This window comes from Amblyomma maculatum, chromosome 11 (assembly GCF_055883805.1).
Source record: "Amblyomma maculatum isolate TAMU_Amacu chromosome 11, ASM5588380v1, whole genome shotgun sequence".
NCBI lineage: Eukaryota > Metazoa > Arthropoda > Arachnida > Ixodida > Ixodidae > Amblyomma > Amblyomma maculatum.
In genome coordinates, this window is record NC_139354.1 from 46981910 (window position 1) to 47004556 (window position 22647).

General features: G+C 46.5%; 1 protein-coding gene across 1 annotated transcript; it reads right to left on the bottom strand.

Annotated features, from left to right (window-relative positions):
- Positions 1-7: 7 nt before the first annotated feature.
- Positions 8-21816, bottom strand: LOC146173748 (TNF receptor-associated factor 6-like). The gene is made up of 3 exons (XM_084585258.1): positions 21682-21816; positions 17387-17713; positions 8-1117 (listed from the first exon to the last, which is right to left on the bottom strand). The coding sequence occupies exons 1-3, from the start codon at positions 21814-21816 to the stop codon at positions 8-10; spliced, it is 1572 nt and encodes a 523-aa protein (XP_084441384.1).
- Between the last annotated feature and the right edge of the window lie 831 nt (positions 21817-22647).

The window sequence follows — 22647 nt, forward strand, 5'->3', positions numbered from 1 at the left end:
GCACCATTCATGGTAGTACCTCCCACTTTGCGCGAAGCTGGTTGTTTTCCACATAACCGTCGCTAATAAGACTCTTCACATCCAAAGGGTGGTCAGGAAAGAAATATGCCGAGTCACTCGATATTTTCGGCCTTTGGAAGCACTTGATGGCGCGAAATGGTTTGACATCAATCACGCGTTCTCCGCCGTCTTTGGGATGTATCAGCGTCAACTTTATTCTGTGCTCGAATGGCCAAGGAACTGCATCATCCATGTCACCCTTGTACAACATCACCACCGCACGCAGTCTCAGAGAATCCTCCTCTTTGGATAGATATACTCCGGGGGACATGCGGTACCCACGCAGGTATACCGGCTCATCTTCATAGTTCGCCCATCCTTCCTTCATTGCGGCCTCTTGAAGTGACTCGAAATCTTTTACGAAAAAGTAACAGTGCGACACACCTAGCTGCACGTGCAGCAGAATCTTCTCCACCTTGTCCAAAGCCTTCTGACAGTTTTCATTCCTCGCTGCTTCGGTCGATTCAATGGCAGTGAAAATCTGTGACATGTGATCTCGAGTTTCGCTGGCTGCTTTAGCCAATTCCTCTTTCAATTCTTTTTCTAGCCTTATATTTGCAGAGACGTTAAGGCCATCAATGCTACCTAACAAAAATTCGACTTGCTTGCTGGTTGCGTTGACTTCGGAAGTCGTTTGCATCAAACTCTCAATATTCTGCCTTGTTAAATCCTTCAGTTCGTCTCTCAGAATTTCTTTTGATCTGTTTATGCCATGAGAGATTTCGTTCAGTCGATCATTAATTGTGCCAATATCACCCACTATTCGCGCCATAAATTCCTTCATCTCACAACAATCGTTTTTAAACCCTCCACGAAACGTGCTAGAAAATGTTTCTTCTTCTGTGAAATCTGACTTATTTTCTCTGTCAGATGCGAGCGCCGTCCCAGAATTGCAGCATTCCGACTTCATGTGTGCGATCACCCCGCTGCAAAGAACTGTGGCCGAGCACTTGACACAGCAAATTGAGTGATGTCCACAGCCATGCAGGAAATGCTGGGCGATTCCTGACGCAGCGGTCACTTGCTGGCAGCCGCTTTCATCGTTCCAGCATTTCACCTGCGCATACAGAGTGGTTAACAATTAGGAAGGGCTAAATTTTTCTATATAGTGGCGGCTCCTTTGCACAACAAATCGCCAAAAACTAACTAAATTTTCTGATAGCATGGTTATTAATTATATTCATTTGATGGGAGATGTCATCATCATCCTCAGACGGTTTATACCCTCTGTGGGGCTAAGTCATCTCCCATATCACTGCAACTATCAGCAATCTGTGCTAGCTGCATCCGCTTGACTCCTGGAAACTTGACCTCATCCGCCCACCTAGCTTCCTGTCTACACCTGCTATGTTTTTCTTACCTTGAAATCTAATTTGTTACAATACACGACCATTGGTTATCCTCTCTACGCACCCAATACCCCGCCCATACCCATTTCATTATCTTGATTTACACTAGGACCATTAACTCGAGCCCTTTCTCTGACGCACTTGAGTTCTTTCTCAGACCCGCGCTGCAGTCTTTCTAGATCTAAATGTTACCCCTACTATCGTGCGTTCCGTAACTCTCTCTTTGTTGATCTCAGATTATTATAACCATTTTTGTAGCCTGCATGTTTAAGCCCCATTTTTGAGAGTACAAGGTGAACTGCTGTATACTTTCCTCTTGAGCAACGGCAAGCTGCTAGTTATAACCTGCGAGTACTTGCCAAATACGCTCCACCCCATTCTTATTCTCCTAGTTATTTCCTTTTCATAGTCCTGATTTGCGGTTGCTACCTGTCCCAAGTAGACATATTCGGCTACCACTTCCAGTGCTTCGCTACCAGTTTCCAGCTGCAGAAGATTACCTTAGTCTTCTGCATATTGATCTTCAAGCCTGCGTTTCTGCTATTCCTATCTAGGTCATCAATCATTCTTTGCAGTTCTTCCCCCAAATTTCAGAGTCATCAGCGAATCTCTGGTTACTGGGGCATTCTCCATCGATGCTTACCTCTAACTGCTCCCACTCCAATTCCCTGAATACTTTCTATGAGCAAGCTGCGAATAGTACTGGGAAGATCATAGCTCCTTGCCTAATGCCTTTCCTTATGGGGATTTTATTACATTCTTTATGCAGAACTATAATTGCTGTGCAGCCATTATAAATATCTTGCAGTACTTTCACATATGGCTCATCTACACTCGAAATGCGAGGGGAGGGGGAGTGGGTTGGGAAGAAACCGAACACGACGCAGCACGACGCGAAGAAGGCGTGGCCGCTACGAGCAGAAGCCGTGAATCGGCTAAGTATTGGGCGGCTGGTCCTCTTTTTCTGGTTTCCCCAACGCATTTGCGCTTTTCACCGTGTTGATAACGCTCGCAGAGAGATTGCAACTGTAAAGTGATGTCTACGCAGTCTCCCGGCCAGGGGCGCTCCACCTGGTCGGCTTTCATTATGCCTCACGATCTACCTCTGGAAGCGTTCCAACGATCTGGCGTTCCAAACATTCCTGTGGCGTTGGTGCCCAAGGATGGCGTATTTATCAAAATGAATAATTTGGAACTGTTCGAGTTGCTCTCCAGGCAGCCTCTTCCCTGTATGACTCGATCACAGAAGTGAGGCAGTTTGGGCGTGGCGGGATACTGTGACGATCTCAAGACCTGAATTGCGGTAAGGATCTACTTAAATGCGATTCATTTGAATCGCTTCAGGTGAGCACCTTTATCCCTACTCATCTTGCATGCACAAAAGGATTGGTCCGAGGAGTAGACTCTTCTTTAACGCCAGCTGAGACCCTCGACCTTCTTTCGGCGGCTGGTGTGGTATCGGTGTATCGTTGCAGCCGGGGGGCTAATAATACGCGGGTACCAACAGAGTCAGTGACTGTCACATTTGTGGGAACTTCATGCCCGTCAGAGATAGAAGCATGGCCATTGATCTTCCGTGTGGATCTTCTTGAATCTAAGGCACTGCAGTGTACTAATTGTTGGAGATATGGTCACAGTGCTCGTGGTTGTAAGTCCTCCGTGCGGTGTTGCAAATGTGGCGATAGTCATCATTCGTCATCATGTTCACAACAAAATGACAAATGCTGCTTTTGCGGTGGAGCCCACGCTGCAAACTCCTTGGAGTGTCCATCTCGAAAACAGGAGCTTCAAATTCTAGAAGTAATAGATAGAAAACGCTGTTCTCGTCGTGACGCTGTAACAGAAGTTAGCGATTGCACGGTTATGCAGGTGTGTCAGCCCGATCAGGTGTGCCTCTGGATGCATAAATCTCAAAGGCGATAATGACTGCAGTGGAAGCCTCAATGACTAAAATGGTCGACCGAATAGTTGCTACTGTCACAGAGTGTTTTTCTAACGTGTTGGCAGTTCAGCAAACACAAGCCCTGCAATCAGGAACAGACCTTTTCTTAATAAACATGCCCTCTGAAAGCTTTAAACTGATTGAAAGCACTATTGTTGCTTCGCCTCACAGGACTACTTCTCCAGATGAGGATGGAGACATTAATGACGCAGAGATGGTGGAATCAGATGTAAGAATTCTAAAACGGTGTGGGTCTCCCATGTCCAACCATTATTCTCCGCGGTCCCAACCAAAATCAAAGAAACATCAGCATGCATCAAAGCCAAAGGATAATATTTTGGGGCGGCAGTTGCGGCTGCCCAGATTTCGCAATCATATGGGCACTAAAAGTTATCCAGGGGAGCTGTCGTTGAATTTTAACAGCTTCAACAGATTTAGTCTACATTTCTTCTGAATATATTCCACGTATAATTATTTTGCAAGAAACTTGGCTAGCAGCCGAAAAGCATTTCTATCTATATAATTGTCATTCATTCTGACAAGAGCGCCAATCAAAAGGAGGAGGCTTAATTATATTGGTCTGTACAAAATTCTGTCACAGGGCTAAGATTTCTTTCCAGCTATCTTCTATTGATTGTGAGTTATTGGCCCTAGACTTTGAAATTCCAGGGCACTCTCCGTTTCCCTTAGTGAATGCTTATTTCCCTAGCGGTGTACACGATACAAAACCTCTAGAACTGCTATTAGTTAATTGTCAAAACTCAGTTCTTCTGACTGGTGACTTTAATTCGCATCATGTGTCATGGGTCTACGAGACAGTTGTGGCAAGCGCCTTTGGGATTGGGTAACACATAATAACTTTTCCTGCAGAAATTCGGGTTCGGCCACTTTCATAAGAAAACACACTCAATCGGTGTTAGATTTAACTTTTACCAATCCCAGTCTTTTCGTTAATAATTGGTCGACACTTGGTTGTGGCACCTCTAGTGACCACATACCGATTGCGTTTGATGTTAATCGCCCTGTAACTCCGGCGACTTCTCAGTTGAAGTCATTGATCAACTATAATAACTTTCAGTTAACGTTACGCTCTTATCTTGAGTCAGTGACTAACACGGAGGAAGAACAAAAATCAAAACGCTTATGCTCGGTGATTGAGGATTGCCGTAAGAAGTCTGAGATCTTGGTACGGAGCTCAAAGGGGAATACTTCAGCTGTTTGGTAGAATACTGATTGTTCCCGAGATTACAGACGTAGAAAGGCGGCATGAAAAAAGCTTCTCCACAACCAGTGCCCGAAAAACTGGCATGAATATAAGTTCATTGCAGTTACTTTTAAACGTACAGATGCAAAAGCGAAGGATGAGTATGATGGTAAGCATTTTGATTTCCTGTCCAAATCTGGCAACCGAACTGCTCTTTTTGGTTTTTTTACGCTCGCGGAAAACGATTCCGCAATCACAAAATCTACATTCCCTTATTTTGACTCCCCATGAAGCAATAGACAGAATTAAAACAATTGCCAAAGGACTGGCGAAGCGTTTCTCGTCTACACTTCCTTCATGGTCGATATCTGTAATGCCAATGGAACCGGTTAATTATGATCCTCAAATTTCCGCTTCTGAGCTTTCTCCTATAGTTATGAGATTACCAGCCGCTGCTCCCGGTCCTGATAACGTAACTTTAAAAATGTTAAAAATTCTTTTTGACGAGTCACCTGAGACGTTATTAGAGCTAGTAAATTATTCCATCAAACACGCTTGGATACACCCAGAATGGAAACTTTCCAAAATAATTCCTTTACTGAAGAATAAAGACGGTGCCTTGTCCATTGATAATATTAGACCAATTGCATTAACATCAAACATTGTGAAATTAATTGAAAGAGTCATACTTATACGTATTTCGTACTTCATGAATAAAGAAAATATCCTCAGTCCTTGTCAAATTGGCTTCCGTCAAAAGTGTTCCATCTGGAATGCGCATGCTGACCTCCAGAGTCGAGTTCTTTTAGCGCGGCACCAAAAAATGCGCGCTGCCTTGATAACGCTAGATATAGCCAAAGCCTATGATAGCGTTGAACATAACATTCTATTGCAAAAATTATAATCTCTCAAGTTTGCACATTACTCAGTAGCCTGGATATCTGAAATTCTCCAAAACCGAGAGTTTTACTGTGCATTAAATGGCGTTCATTCTGGCAGATATAAGCAAGCCAGGGGAGTGCCACAAGGAGTAGTCCTCTCTCCAGTCCTTTTCAACATACTACTCAGCTCAATATCAGTTAATCATGACTTTCGCACTTGCGTATATGCCGATGATATTGCGTTTTTTGCAACTGCATCAGATATTTAATCCCTTTATCACCGCTTGCAAATGCACCTAAACTCTATTGAGAATTGGTTGTGTGGATTGCGTCTCGCATTAAATGTGAACAAAAGCGCGGTCCTCGTATTCAATATAAAAGATTCTGCAAGTCTGTCTGTAGTGTATCAGCAGCAAATAATACCACAGGTTAAATCATTAAAGTATTTAAGGGTCACTTATGATGATAATCTTTCATGGCAGCCCCACATTAATCATATTGCTATGAAAGGGGCTCGAGCCGTGGGCATGTTGCGCCGAATTAGTCGTCCCCGGTCTGTAATGCGAAGAGATGCGCTTTTAGTGGTTTATGTTATGTATGTGCGTCCAATTTTAGAGTTCGGTTCAGTCTTGCTTTCTGGTTCAGCGGCTTATAAAATTCGACCGCTTGTTCTCTTGGGGCGAGAAGCGCTTCGGGTGTGTCTTGGACTTCCAAAATTTGTTGGCAACAATGTGCTCTATCTTGAAGCCCGGATTTCTCCCTTGATATATAGATTACAAATTCTAACGGTTCAGACTTACCTAAGGATATATGAATCAGAGTTTCACCTATCTATGTCTATTTTTTTTTTTTTTGCTGTCAACCGACCTTCTTTTTCGGTGTCTATTGGCCTAAATTTCACACCCCGCAGGTTGTTATGATCAAAAATTTGCTGGACCCTTTAAATGTTTCCCTTCCTAGTATTCTACCAATACAAACCTTTGGTTCATCTTATGAAATTGTCTTTGACGACATATTCCCGAATAATGCTAAAGACTTATCATCCGTTATTTTAAACGGATTATTAGAAGATCATTTAAGAAGCCTTTCTTCTAGTTTAGTAGTAGCTACTGACGCATCTCAAAGTAATGAAAAGGCGGGTGTGGGTATACATTGTCCGCATTCAGACTGGTCTTTTTTTGTCCGGCTTCCGGACTTCACCTCAATTTTTGAAGCGGAGTTTCTGGCGGTGGTACTTGCTTTACGGAAATTAGACTCTTTTTCTAAAGTGGCTGTAATTTCCGACTCTCTATCCTTGTGTTCATCCCTCTCTTCGTCGGTGGATTCTGCAATAGTAAAAACCTTTGTCTCCCTGATCCCTAGACATTTGAAAATTGTACATATGGCATGGGTACGAGGCCACAGCAATGTGACTTTAAATGAATATGCTGACAGTTTGGCAAAAGAGTCCCTCAACGGCCCCGTATTATCTATCCTTCCGGCGACAGCGTACATCACCGCAGCGAGGTTTCGGAGAAACGTTCTATTAAATATGAAAAAATGGACATCTTTTAAGACCTGATGACTACCTGCATCTAAATTGTTCTTGGAATAGAAAATTATGTCATTCACGGCAACTTGAGATTTCTCTAACAACGCTGCGATGCCGTATCCCACGTTTAAATTTCTATCTTTACAGGTCTGGTTTGGAACTGTGTCCCGTCTGCGCATTTTGCGGTGAACAAGAAACATTAGATCACTTTTTATTGCTCTGCAGCCGCTTCACTACGTTGAGAAGACAGTTGATGGAAAGGCCATTGCAACAGCTTGGCCTTAGTTTAAGCAGCCCGACATTGTTATCATTTGGCGCCACCATCCTTGGGCACAGTCACAGGTCTGTTTGTACCGCCATGCAAAATTTTTTACTGCAATCAAATCGTTTGCCTTGCTAAACATTTAAACATCACTTGTTCTACAATTGCAGTGTCAATCTCCCGTGAGTGTTACCACTTTTAATTTTATATGTCACTTATTTCCCGTTTTGTTTCCTTTCCTCTACCCTTGAAATCAATTTTTTTCATGCAAGTGTACTTCAAAAATTTTCTTTGCTACCCAATTCTTGGCCGATCCCCCTCTTTGGATATGTGCCATAAGTTATTTAGACAACAACAGTAACAACAAGAACAACACTTGCGGTGTTCTGCTCTGCTGTGCTGTGAACACTTGCTCATCACCTGCTGTGGTTTCCTGTGCTAGCCTTCTGCCCCGTAACATCTTGGTGGATGTGAATCAAGGTCCCCGTACGCCCCGATTAGCCCGTTTACGCTGCAAGAAGCTGGATTTTCGCAGCGGCCGCCACCTACCTGGGATCCCAAAGACGGCACAAACAGCCACGATGACCTCTGAAGCAGCCCCTACTACCACGGGAACATCGCCTCAGCCAGTTGTACTCACAAAAATTCGCCACCCTCCCATCTTTAATGGCGACGACCACCCAGACGTTGACGACTGGCTAGATGAGTATGAGCGCTGCAGCCGCAACAACCACTGGGACGCAACCATCATGCTAGCTAATATCATCTTCTATTTGGCGAGAACAGCTCGAACATGGTTCTAAAACCACGAACAAGAGCTTGTTACCTGGGACATCTGCAAGCATAAGCTTCAGGACTTGTTCGGGAAGCCTATTGGGCTGGCTCTTGCTGCCAAAACGGAACTTTCTTCTCGAGTTCAATCCCGCACAGAGTCCTACCTCGCCTATATTCAGGACGTTCTTGCGTTGTGTCCCAAGGTCAGCAGCTCTATGCCGGAAAGTGACAAGTTAGGGCATATCCTCAAGGGTATCGCGGATGATGAATTCAACATCCTATTCTGCATGGATTGCTCTACTGTCGACTCGGCGATTCAAGTCTGCCGAAAATTTGAGCAAGCAAAACAAAGACGTCTCGTACATCGCTTTGACCGTCTTCCAAACACGGCGGCTACATCATCCTGCAATGACCTGGGCCCTTTGCACCAGACCTCCCATCCCACGACCATGACTCGGATCGTCCGGAGAGAACTTGAGGTCCTAACTCCTGCACCACGCCCGTCTCCCCTCCCAGACACCGTGGCCATCATACAAGCCGTTGTCCGCCAGGAACATGCAAACGTCGGCCTCTCCTCCAGCCCCGTGTCGCCCCAGCCACCATCGCACCCTGTTCCTTTAGTGGCTGCTGCAACCACCAGCCCAGCCTCCCCACGTCGCTACGTTGGTCATAATCCTGCAGAGTGGCGCAGCTCAGACGACAGGCCAATCTATTTTATTTGCTGTCGCGCTGGCCACACTTCGCGTTAGTGCCGTAGCCGTGCCTTCCCCACCTCTCCCTCCTATTACAACGCTGACCGTCGGTATTATTATGGACCTCGACGCTTTGCTACCCAACCAGCCGAGCTCCGCCCCGCCTATGATGGACCTGGACACTTTCCTCCTCAACCGGATGAGCCTCACACTGAAACCGACCCAACTTCTCGTCGCTCCAGTCGATCTCCATCTCCCCGCGATTGTCGATCCCGTTCACCGGTACCTCGTTGCCGCTCCTCCCCATCATACACCGACATCTACCCGGGAAACTAGCGAATGCAGCGCCCGGGAGTGACGCTGCATTACCGACCCGGACGCTTATTAGCAAACCATATCCCGTAGGAGAACTCGAGCAGACGACGCTCTGTGAGTGAGTGAAAAACTTTATTAAGTATATTTAAGGGAGGGGGATGGTAGGTGGGGTCCCTAGTCCGGGACTCCAGCGGCTGCCGCTGCTACCCGCGCACGTGTCACGATGGCCCGTTGGGCCTCTAGTCCAGAGCTGGATAGGGCAGCCTCCCACCCCTCAATTGCTGGCACTGCATTCGGATCATCTGGAGGATTGTGTGGGCAGGTCCACACCATGTGGTGCAGGCCTGCCTTTTCCCCGCAATATTTGCATTTGGGGTCGCAGAACCCGGGGTGTATTGTGTTTAAACGGGCTGGTGTGTTATATGTACCTGTCTGTAGGCGTCGCCATCTAACTTCCTCCGCTTTGGAGAGCCCCTTGGCTGGGGGTAGATATTTTCTGCGAGAGAGTCTGCAGTGCTGTAACCTCTCCGCATACGTCGCCAGAGGGCCGGGATAGGGCGGTGTGGAGGATGGAGGGGTCGAGTCCCGGGGGAGGAGAGCTCGGGCAGCGGTATGGGCGCACTCGTTCCCTTACGCTCTGGCGCGTGATTCCTTTGAGCAGCGCCACCTGGCGACCAATAGTGGATATATTGTCTGAACGAATAAGAACGCATTTAAAGGCCACCATTCCCGTCGTTATGGTGGCGCAATGGATTAACACCACCCATCTCTGCACTGATGCCACTTAAACATATATCTGTTCGACTCCTGTGTTGAATTTATTTTCTGAAGATTTTGCTTTGTAATTGCCTTCACCGTAATTATATCCTGCCTTCAGTGAGTATATGTGACCTTTAGGTTGCGTTCACATACACCTTTAAGTAGCAATCGGTGTGACAACAATTACACTAAGATATTACCCTCCTCATAATCATTTCCTGTCTCAGTGAATGTATGTTACCTTTAGGTTGCGTTCATAGACACCTTTCAGCAACAATCACCGTTTACAGTGAGTGTATGTTACCTTTAGGTTGCTTTCAGATAGACCTTTCAGAAATAATCGCCGTTTAACTCGCTGAAAGCGTCGTCTCCTCCAGTGCGCCTACGGGATATGGTTTGGCAATACGCGACCGGGACGGCCAACTCGGTACTGACAACCGCACCTAGACGTAACATCACTGATATTCTAGTGGATGGAGTCCCAATTTCTGCACTTATTGACACTGGCGCGCACACTTCTGCCCTCAGTTCAACGCTCCGCCGACGCCTCAACAAAGTCCTCACACCTGCTACCTCATCTACTATCCGTGTTGCGGATGGCAACACAGCTATTGTTATTGGTATGTTTACTGCACTAATTAGCTTTGCCGGCTGCAACATCTCTGTGTTATTTACAGTCCTCACCAGTTGCCCTCAAGATGTTATATTAGGCCTCGACATTTTAACTGCACACTCTGCTCTTAATGACTGTTCTTCTTGACTGCTTCATCCAGACCTGCCGCTCTGTCCTGACGAACAACCTCATGAAACTTCCCCGTCTTCGCTCTACTGCATTTACTCGTCTGCCACCTGAACCGCGGTGCATGTGCTCATGCCACCTTTTCCCTCCCTTCCAGATGGCGACTATGGGTTTCCCCCTTAACCGACGTTACTGTGCAGCGTAGCATAGCTCTACCTCATAATATCGTGCACGTAGCCAATAATCACACTTATATTCCCGTCCTGAACTTCAGCTGTTCTGCACAAGTTCTTCCTGAGGGCATTTCTCTCGCCGAACTGACCCCACTGTTTGACTTTTATGTGTCTGCCCTTTTACCTGACACTACTGCTGGAGCATCGACACGAACTGCAGAGTCCCCGCATACGGAGGCCCGCATATCAGGAATGGCAGCTCCTGATGTGTGTCCTGATCGTCCTCAAGCATTTACACGCCTTCTGACTTCGGACAGTGACATTTTTTTTGGTAACCGACCCTTGGGACAAACCTCCCTCGTTACTCATCGCATCGATACAGGAGACGCCAAACCAATTCACAGAAGACCTTACCGAGTAGCCATTTCTGAACGTCGCGTCATAGAAGAGGTAGACAAGATGTTGGTAAGAAATATTATAGAGCCTTCGAGCAGCCCCTGGGCGTCCCTTGTCGTGCTTGTTAAAAAGAAGGACAATACCTGGAGGTTCTGCGTTGATTACCGACATCTCAACAAAGCTACAAAGAAGGACGTTTACCCACTTTCCAGGATAGATGATGCCCTCGACTGCTTGCATGGTGCTAGTTATTGCTCTTCGATTCATCTTCCTTCCGGTTATTGGCAGATCGCGGTCGACGAACGGGACCGAGAGAAGACCGCCTTCGTCATACCAGATGGCCTGTACCAATTCTAGGTGATGCCTTTTGGCCTGTGTAATGCGCCTGCTACATTCGAGAATATGATGGACTTTCCTTTACGTGGTTTCAAATGAACGACGTGCTTATGTTATCTAGATGACGTCATTGTCTTTGCTTCGACCTTCGAGAGCCATCTTCATCGTCTTGATGTCATTCTTGGAGTCTTCCGAAGAGCTGGCCTTCAGCTGAATTAAAAAAAGTGTAGCTTCGGCCAACGTGAACTCAAAGTGCTCGAAAACCTGGTCGATGCCCGCGGCGTTCAACCCGACCCCGACAAAATTCGTGCTGTAAGTGCATTTCCTACACCCCACTGTACCAGTGACGTTCGCAGTTTTCTTGGCCTTTGCTCGTATTTTCGGCGGTTTGTCCCCAACTTTGCGGACACGGCTCGTCCACTCACACTTCTTTTGAAGAAAGACGTTCCATTCTGCTGGGGCCAAGAACAATCTCAAGCATTTTCTGCGCTCGCCGCAGCCCTCACCAACCCGCCCGTCCTGGCACACTTCAACCCCTCAGCACGAACGGAGGCACGCACCGACGCCAGTGGCCACGGTATTGGCGCCATTCTCGCCCAACAGCAGACGGGCCGCACTCGCGTCATTGCTTATGCCAGTCGCCTCCTTTCAGCGACTGAGCGGAATTATTCGATCGTAGAACGTGAGTGTTTAGCCCTCATGTGGGCCATTATAAAATTTCGCCCTTACTTGTTTGGCCGCCCGTTCTCCGTCATCACCGACCACCACGCCTTACGTTGGCTTTCTACGCTGGAGGACCCTACTGGTCGTTTTGGGCGTTGGGCACTGCGTCTTCAGGAATACACTTTTTCTGTCGTTCACACGTCCGGCCGGCTACACATCGATGCCGATTGCCCGTCCCGTAACCCGGTAGATCCGACGCCTGAAAACGAGTGTGACGATGACACCTGTGTGCTGTCCATTTCTGACCTTTTAAACATTCGTCATGAGCAGCGCTTAGATCCCAAGCTTTGCGGCATTATAAACCGCCTCAGCACTGATCACCCTGACGCCACTCTTGCTTTGTTTGTGCTCCACAACGGCACTTTATATCGGCGGAATATGCGACCAGATGGCACTGAGCTTCTGTTCGTAGTGCTTGAACACCTGCGTGCCACCGTTCTTCAGCAGCTGCAATGACGCGCCCACTGAGGGTCATCTTGGCGTATCTCGTACTTACGACAGCGTCCGCTGGCCTTTCTTTTGGCCAGGCCTCTACCGCTCTGTTCGTCGTTACGTGGCTTCTTGTGAAGGGTGCCAGCGGCGGAAGAAGCCCTCGGTTGTGCCTGCTGGATCCCTACAGCCTATTGACATCCCAATAGACCCATTTTACCGAGTTGGCCTTGATCTCCTCGGGCATTTTCCTCTGTCTGCTTCGGGGAATAAATTGATTGCTGTGGCTACGGACTATACTACGCGCTATGCCGTTACACGAGCGATACCCACCAGCTGTGCAACTGACGTGACTGCGTTTCTCCTCCACGAAGTTATCTTGCTCCACGGTGCCCCACGCCAGCTACGTGGCCGTTGCTTTCTTGCTCGAGTAGTAGAAAAAATTCTCCGATACTGCACCATTAAGCACTACTTCACCACCGCTTACCATCCACAAACGAACGGCCTCACCGAACGCCTCAATCGCACACTCACGGACATGCTGTCAATGTATGTATCGGCTGATCACCGTGACTGGGATATTACTTTACCGTTTGTCACGTTTGCATATAATTCCTCCCGTCACGATACAATGGGCTACTCGCCCTTCTATCTTCTATTCGGCCGTGACCCCTCACTTCCGTTTGACAGCGTACTGCCTCACACCGCTGATGCAAGCTCCTATGTCCGTGACGCCATATGCCGAGCTGACGCCGCCCGTATTGTTGCTCGCCGCCGACTGGCTTCTTCCCAGAACTCCCAAAAACAGCGCCATAATTCTCGACATCGCGACGTTCACACTCTCCTGACTCTCTCGTCTTGCTTTGGACTTCCGCTCGTAGAATTGAGAAGCTCTTGCCGCGGTACACAGGCCCCGACCGTGTTTTACGGCCAATCACTTCTGTGACATACGAAGTCAGCCCTGTACACCCATGCCGACAGTTCGATATGCCACGTTGCGAAATCGTTTATGTCGCTCGCATGAAGGCCTACCAATGCAATTGTAGTTCCCCGACGTAATACGCACCGGGACGGTGCTTTTCGTGGCGGGGTAATGTTACGTATATGCCACCGAAGAGGACGACGATAGAAAATAGAGTGAGAGACGACGAAGCTGAAGAAACCGTTGGGGCTTGCCTGAACACTTGCTGTGTTCTGCTCTGCTGTGCTGTGGACACTTGCTCATCACCTGCTGTGGTTTGCTGTGCTAGCCGTATAATATAATCGGAAGTTTAAATATGATAATCATCCTTCCGGTGAAGAAAGGGGTAACATGTTTTAATTGAAGGAAGTTGCAGGATTTGTTATGAGCAAGAGTGCAGAGAAATGGTCACCGTGCGTAGCTACGGCGCACTCCTGTTTGTGGCAACGGACTGTTTATCCTAACACACAAGGCTTCCAGAGGCTATGACACACACCCATCTGTAACGGGCGAGGATGGTGAAAAGCTTATAAAGCCGCATTTAATAGATAGTATAACTCTCCTCAATTCACTTGAAAAGATGGACTGTGGAAAATTAATTTTCTTTAAAAGGCTAAGAGTTCTCGTCAATGAAAGTAATGAACCGAGTGCAGGGAAGAGGTTCAGATGGAGTGAAAGGCACTGCTTGTACACTTATGGGAAACAAGCCCTTTCGTTCCTTCTCACATCGGATGCACTCGATGAGTGCACGCACAACAGAGTCGTGTTGCCCACACTTATCGCATAGAGGGGGAGGGTTGGGCATGAGTAGATATGAGTGGGTTCGGTGATTTTGGCCTACCCTCAATCCTGCTAGCGCCACTTCAACGAAGCAACTTTTAGCTGTTCTTTCCATTCGCTTAGTGTGGCTTCATAGCATGCAGTCTATTAATTCCTTTATTTATCACATTCAATCTTCCTCATTTGTTTATTTATATATATTTACCCTCAGGGTCATACAGGCAATTCAGAGGGGAGTGGGCAAAACGAAATACAGAGAAAACATGTACAAAGCGGGTACATAAATAATAGATCATATATATATATATATATATATATATATATACAATATTAGTTATGAAATTGGCAGTAACACAAAACTGGTGGTGCTTATACAATGCAAGCTAAAGCTTTACCAAAGTTATTTGTAGCAGTTCTAGATATAATTTGATTTGAAAAATCTGTCTATTTTTTCGAAGCGCGAGGAACAAACGAGCGTAAGAAAAATCTGTTTTCATATGGGGATGGCTACTTTTCAGGGATGATCAATGCAACGCGATATGTAATAGAGTCTTGTCAAAAACATTGCTGTGTAAGACGGAATGATAACATAATTTGTGGAATAGGGTTAGCCGGCAAATCTTTCGTCGTGAAGCCAATGATGGAAGACTCAAATTAGTTTTCATTTCTGTGATGCTTGCTCCTCGGTTATAGTTATAAAGAATGAAACGAGCAGAGTTATTTTGAACGCGTTCACGTGCAGTAATTAAGTATTCATGGCTAGGATCCCAGACTGCTGATGAGTATTCAAAATTTGGAAGCATTAAAGTTTTATAAAGGACTGCTTTCAAAGTATACGGTGCACGGGAAAAATTACATCGCAGGTACCCTAGCGTTTTGTTAGCCTTGTTGATGACGTAGTCTATACGAAGCATGAAATGTGAATACCTAGGCATTTATAAGAATTGACGCTATCAAGTTCATTGTCATTCAGAGTGTATACAGGGGACGAATTAGCAGTAACGCAGTCTGCGCATGATGAAACCGGGTTGACATGGTAAGGAATATGGGTAATATCTATAGGTTCCGCAAGTATTGATGGCCTTGTCGGCTTCTTCCTCTCTACGTTTTCCACGGTGGCTAGGGACCCAACAGAACGTTATCGGCAGACCTCTCTTTTATGTCTCCATTATACGTTTGAACCGCGCGTTCGAAATGGCATTCATATTTCTCCATGCAACCGAGAGTGCTGAGACAATACTAAGCGACTAAGCTCATAATACAGATTTTGTTGTTTTGTTTTCTAATATCTTGGGTATATCCATGAGGATCGCGAGCGTTTTATGTGTGAAGAAAGTCGCATCATTGTTGATTACTTTGGTACCAGGAACATCATTCTAACGATCTCATAAGCAACAAAATATGCGCTTTTCGATCCTTTAGAACTCTTCACATGTAGTTTTCTTGAAACGGCAAAAATATTGAATAGCCTCCACAGGGCTATTTCATTTGGTAATAGCCAGAATGGTTTAAAGCATTCGATTAGTTCAGTTGACAATGAGTCTGCTGATTAATTCAAGAACTTTGTTGGCGAGTTATCGAAACCCACTTTAATTTTATCCGCTACCTATTGTTAAGTCAACTGAAGAATATGTGTTCTGGGCGGAACCAATAGTGAGCGGATTCGTGTTTTTGGACAAATGTCAGCCAGGTGATCAAATAAGCACTTATATTTCTTGGCCTAACACATTATAATAGGAGTCGCTCCGAACAATGCTGGGGACGTAAAAATTGCCTGGTAGAAGAATGGTCCCGGGAGTTCGTCTATTAAAATTCCAAAGTGGGGAATCCTCTAATGGCTCTAATGGTCTGCTGTCGCTGCTGGGCGGCAACGCAAAGAAGTTAAAAAAAAGGCTCCACAAAAAACAATTACTGCCTGATACAGCTGCATTGCAAAACTCAGGTTCGGCTCAGGAATTGCTGAAGATACAAGCATTCCTTACCCCCCCCCCCCCCCCCCAATAAGGAACAAAGGATTGAAAAAGCACTAGTGTCGCCGTAACCACGGCACCCAAACAGTTGCTCGAAAACAGCAAGACATCTCACGCTCCCCAATAGTCCCCGTACCAAGCTGCATTCCTGATATGCAGGTAACCCACAATGTTACTGATAAGACACTTGCTCATGTAACGATTAACCTTTCCGATTCTAGTTGCACATACCACTATTAGCGCTGACAGAATAGTGAGAAATTTTTACTGAGAGCACCACAGACATGAAAGAATCGAAGTCAAAGAGAAACACTTCGGCATTCGAGCTCTCCGTTAGGATATGAGGCGACAGAGGTGGCGGTTCCTATCTAAGACAACAATTGCAAGCTTTCGTTCATCTACGTTCACTTGGATACTCGTTTAGTCCCTCATTCGTTTATTTATGTTTGTATTACTGCAAACATCTCATTAGCATATAGTGGTACCATTCAACACAAGATGGCGTAGATGAGAAAAGGAATACCACAAATGCAGTACAGGAGCCAACATTCAACTGAGGTCTATTCGTCCGAACCTTGAAGTTTTATGAAGTACCCAAGCCGTACCATAAACGCCAAATAGGTCAAGGTGAACATGACGCAGCATACCTTGTCCCATATGTTGCTTCGAAACACAGGCTAACTCTTAATTATCGACCGCATAAACATTTGTAGGTGCTTTGCAAAAACGGAAAGTTTATTTGGTAAGCTTCTCGTCCATGTTCTGCTATCGGCCGTGTTCCCGACTTGTGCCCCCCTCCCCTACGTTAAAAGTTGTTTAAAAATAAATACGTCTTGGTAAGGAGATTTCATACTTTCACAATCTGTTTATCGGTGCTCATGGTTACTCTGCACCGAACAGCGACATCATGGGGGCAATATTAATAAAAAAAATTGGTTTGTAATCTATTCGCTGCATGTATTCGTATGGGCGCTAAGCCTTCTTTATCACCCCAAGTCGGCCCCACCTGGCGACAGGAGTGCAACCGCGCCTTGCTTACGTCACATATCGGTGTCGGTCTATGGTACCCCTACGAAAAAAAGGCCGCATCTCGTATCCATTTCCCCTTACCTCTCTTCTAAGCAGGTCATCAGCAGCTAACTCCCTCCATTCGACGTCACCGTCCTGGTTCTCGTAGTTATCCACTGGACAAACATGTATACCTTCCTGCCCGCACTGGTCGTAGCAAGACTCGCACAACACGTGCATACAGGACAGCAACGCTGTCTTCGGGCGCACCAGTCCGCAGGCACCGCAAACCCACTTTGGTGGAAGTGGTTTGACGAAGCGAAGCGGTCTCCAGTCGAGTTCCGCAGAGAATCCGACAAGAGTGTATTGCATGCTGCCAGGAGCCATCGTTCGCAGACACTTGCAGCTGAAGAAGCGGCAGCGTTCTACCTGCACAAGAATTGGCCTGGGCACAAACGCTCACTTATTTTTATCTATGCGGTCTGGTTGCCATGGCGGCAATCGGGAGCTCATTTCCTTACAGAAAATCACGCGAGGGCATCAAGGCCAATTCAACAGGTCGCGCCACTTGCACGACAACGCGTGGAGACCATTATTGCTGGCGGCAGAAACTTTATGATGATGATGATGAACGATGCAAAGGGCCCCTGCGAACTGTGTGCAAAGTAATAAAGCACAAAAAATAAGATTACTCCTAAGAACTATAAAGTGAATATAATAATGACGCGCAAAAAGGAATGCAGGTTTTGGTTTCTGGGCAAGAAAAAACGTGTTATATTTAAAAAATTATTTTACCTTGTTTTTGCGGACGTCTCAGCCATTTAATATCCGCGACGTAGTTGTCCAAAGCTTAAATATGGTTCAGACCGATGCTTTTTCGTCCGCGGTTTGGGTGCTTAATTGGCCCCTGTACAACGTTCAGTGTTGCGTGTTGCGTGCAAAGTGGGTTATCTGTATCAGTCAGTATTTCGTTCTTCACAGAAAGGCGAAGACTGTGCCTGCTCGATGAGAAACTTACTGCCGCTTCATTTGCGCATTTAGAGACGATGGGAAAATGCGCCACATCTCCGCGCCTTGGCCAGCTCGGATTCCTAGGCACGTCGCAAATGTGGCGGCATGTTTTACGGATACACGTCTGCACGAGCGGCGTCTCGCTGCATCTATTTTAATTGAACGGTGAAAGTGAGATTTTATCGCCCTCAAGACGCGTGTCGCATTGCACAAAGCCTTCCGTTCTGCTCCCTTTGCTGCGTGTTATGCTTGCTACGTCGCATTACTGCCCCAACGTTCGCTGAATGTGCTTTAGGAGGTACCAGCGGATGCTACTATTATCAGTGGGATCTTTCTCATGAATATTTGAAGTGCTTTAGTTGTAAATGTGCAGCCTCATAGTGACTCCCTCATAGCGACATATGAAACGCGAGTAAAAGAATGGAATCCTGAACAGGGCGAGATTTTAGTTGAATAGAGCGAAGCTTATCGCTGTTATTTTCACTTCTCAGATGCATTAACATCTAAATAATAGCGATCCCCACTTGAATGTCTTATCTAAGCTCTTAAAGCCGAGTGCTTTAACGCTAGCGTTGCAGTTGCTCCGTTCGTTTTTCTTTGCTCTTTGGCACTGATATGCACTTTGCTTGTTCGCAATATCTCTTCCCCTTTTATAATGTCCCCGCGTCTCGTTTGGAGCCCTACACTTAGGTCATATTGTTACCACTAGGATTTCATGAAGACCATGACAGACGAATGAACGCTAGTTGCTTTCCGACAACTCAAGATTTGCATTGTCGTGAGGCGTCAATGTAAGTAATCGTGAATTAATAAAGTCCTGCTTTCGGCGCAGCACAGCTTCACTGATTTATGCCCTTAGTGAAATTCCTCAAGCCATGTGATCCTTATCCATGCGCTTGCCGAATTCACTTGAAGCGCCTTTATGTTCAGTAACGTGCCCGAAGAAGTAAGCCCAAGTAGGTGTTTACATTACGCGTGACGAAAGGCCAGGCTAACGACGATGTAGCAAGGACTGATAAGGTGGTTGAAGGTGCCGTAATATTTTAATGTAAAACAGTAGAACTCCATGTCAAGCAAAGTCAGCGGAAGAGTTACAGTGTCCATTTTTGTCTTATCCGAGCATCCTTCTACCTCCGGCGTCATTGGCTTTGTTTTCCGTCGAAAAGAAAAAAAAATCAAATTCCGCTTCAATGGAACGTCACTATGACGTCACGAGCTTTTATGATGTCACAACGTCACGTGTTTGCTTTGCCGCATAGTTCGCAGGGGACGCCAAGAAACTAAAGCCTCGCTCAGAGTCGACACACAGGCTTCTATGGGAGTTACCCTACCATTTACTCTTTCTACCTTGAGGCCGTTGCTTACGGCAAGAGTGAAAGCGAATTATCAGTTCAGCTGCTCTGCTGTCTCGTTTTATCTTTTGCTTCAGAATTCCTTTCGGAAGTTTCGAAAGTGGCTTTCTAGCACACAAAAATATCTGTTGACTGTAAGATGGCGGCTGCCTTCATCTGCTATTTGCAGGAGACGCAGGCCTTTTGCTGTGACGGAGTAGTTGTAGTTGAAGTCAGGCCCCCACGTGGCTCAGGTTAAGGGATTGCTCAGCGTTCAAACTAATGATTCTGTGTCTTTAAAGGAACGCCTATTTTTCGTGTTTTGAGCAGCCCGCATCTGGTGGACATACATGTAGAGGCTTAGAGTGCCCACGAAGTTTTGTTGCGTAAAGCTACACTATGCAGGTCAGAGCCGAGTGTCACGTGAGTGTGCGCCACACGTTATGCGCATGCACGAGAGCCGCATGATGTCACGAGAGGTGGAGGTGTGTCGCCTCCTCGTCACAGCGGGTGGGCGCTCCTCGCTGTCGCGGCAGCCGGCCTGCGCGCCTCTGCGATGCGTGACCTTTAGCACTAGCCATGTTAACGCCAGTTGCGCCGCGCACTACTGCGCATGGTTTGGGCTACGTATATCCAAGCACAGCAGAGCTAAGCCACTGGCATTTTTTTTACTAACTGCGGTGTATTATGCTTTCCTTATTCGTTTAGACTGCGGGCATGGTGGTCACAGGAGCGTGTTGTGTAGTATGTGTAGGTTATCAATTGGCGAATCATGCTAGCTTGAGCACGGCTATCTCTATTACACTGGCGAGGCTGACAAGCTCCTGCAATCGAGTGCCAAACTAAGCGGTGGGCCCGACCTAGTGACTTATCCTCGGATAAATTGTGAAGGCTTGATTCATTAAGCTTTCTTTTTTCATCGTATGACGAACGACACGGTATTTTAAAAAGAACCTACGCCAAATTTTTATTGGCTGCTTATTTATTATGCTGCCCCAATAATAAAAAAAGCTGTAACAGTGTAAGCACTGTGTGCTCCCGCGCTGCAGCAGATGACACGAAGCAACGCCTGCAGGTCCCTGTGCTCCCGCGCTACTTTGATTCCATGCGCGGCCACGCCTGATCGACACCACCGAGATTTTAACAAGGCCTGCGCACACCAGCAGCCTACGTCACGACAGGCGGATGGTGATAAAGTACCAGCAAATGAAGGTGCTAGCGCGAATCTGTGTCGAGTCACATGATGTCATCTCGCCCTTTTACCCAAGCCTGTACGCGCAGATTCAGTGGCTGATCCTTTATCGCTCATCCGCTTGTCATGACGTTCGCTGAAAGGCCTTGTTAAAATCTCGGTGGTGTCGGCCTGATACGCCGACGCTCCGTGCAGCGTGGCCAGACTGGACCGCATTCGTACTAGTGTATAAACGTGTATACATATACACCTCTTATCTGGCAACTCTAGAATTTTGCGCAAAATTTACGGATTTGGACCAGTCTTACTCTTCAAAATAGACTCAAGCAGATTTTACAAGAAAATCGTAATGGTTACTTGCGAAAAAAAAAATTCAATTTATTACAGAAGTTATCCGTGGTACTTGGAGCCATCGTCAGAGAGCAAAAAAATTAAGAAATGAATAAGGCTGAGGGCAAGGGTGAGCGCCATCACCACCAGCTAAAGTACGTCTTTAAAGAATGACGCGACTACTTTCGTGAGTCTGTTGTTGCTCCAGTGCGGATGCTCGTTTACGTATAGAGCTTATTCACGGGGAGTCATTGCAGCTTAACTGGCAACCATGGCACGCACAACGCAACATCAAGGAGGAGAAATGAAAGAGAGAGAGAGGGCCTACGGCGAATCATGACACGGCGTATGTGAAATCCGAGCTCTGGTTGGACGGCGCTGCAGTTTCGAACCGCCCAACGTTATGGCGTCTCCACAATACAGGGTTGCCACAACTGCCGCCTGCCAAACATGATAGTGAATAGGGTCTATACGTTCAACCACTAATCTCTTACTTTATTCCTCTATTATACCGCACATATTCTTTAGCATACAGTCATACAGTCTGGTGCATGGTCACCCGACACAGATATCAAGCCTCGCTTCACGAAGCTGCGCCAGCAAGCCTGCGTGCCTGGGGACAGCGTGTCTGACTGGTAATGCAAGGCTCCTGGAGTGGTGGGCTCCATTACTCTCACCCTGCCATCCCGACTAAGAATACCGAGTTGGCAGCTTCTACAAAATCGGCAATGTCACATGGTCGCGTGACGTCGAGCAACCCTACCACCAATCAGTGCACGGCTGTGTCCGCTGCCAGTTAAGACTTGCCGGAGCCATGACATTTTGCTCAATGCGAAGATGCTAACATTGCCTTTTTATTGCGTGAGCAATACAGCGCCAGGTTTGAGCCCATCGCTTGAAGTCGTAACAAAAGGAAGGGCTTGAACTCATAAAAACAATGATGGCCACATTCGCAGTCATGTCGCAGTGTCTGTAATACCCTATGCATTTGCCGAGTCGCGGTTACTCGTTGGTGAGGGCGCTCGAATGCTGATTCCGATGATTCGGGATCGAATCTCGGCTGCGGCGCTCGCTTTGCAATACAGGCGAATGTAAGGTGCCCGTGTGCTGCGTGATGTCAGTGCGTGTTAAAGAACCTTAAGTGGTCGAAATTCTAGAGCATTTAAGTACGGCTTTCTTCATATGAGGAATGTATTTAGGGCGATAAAAAGTACAAAACTATAAACCTGTTCTAGTTTTTTGTTCTCAGGTTTGGCCTTTATTGCAGGCCTTGTTTTCTTTCTTTGTGCAAAAAGCTACGGCTTCCAAAGTAATTCGACACCTGTTTCATAGCCTCAGCTTCTTCGCAGTGTATTGTTCTACTTGAGGCCTCCACAGTACACATTGAAATGTTATTGAAATTCTAAAAGTAAAAAATATACTCTTTGTGCCATCGTACGGTCCCGTGGTTCGAGTGCCCACTTCGTATACTCGCAAAACAAAATACCTCGATCAGCGAA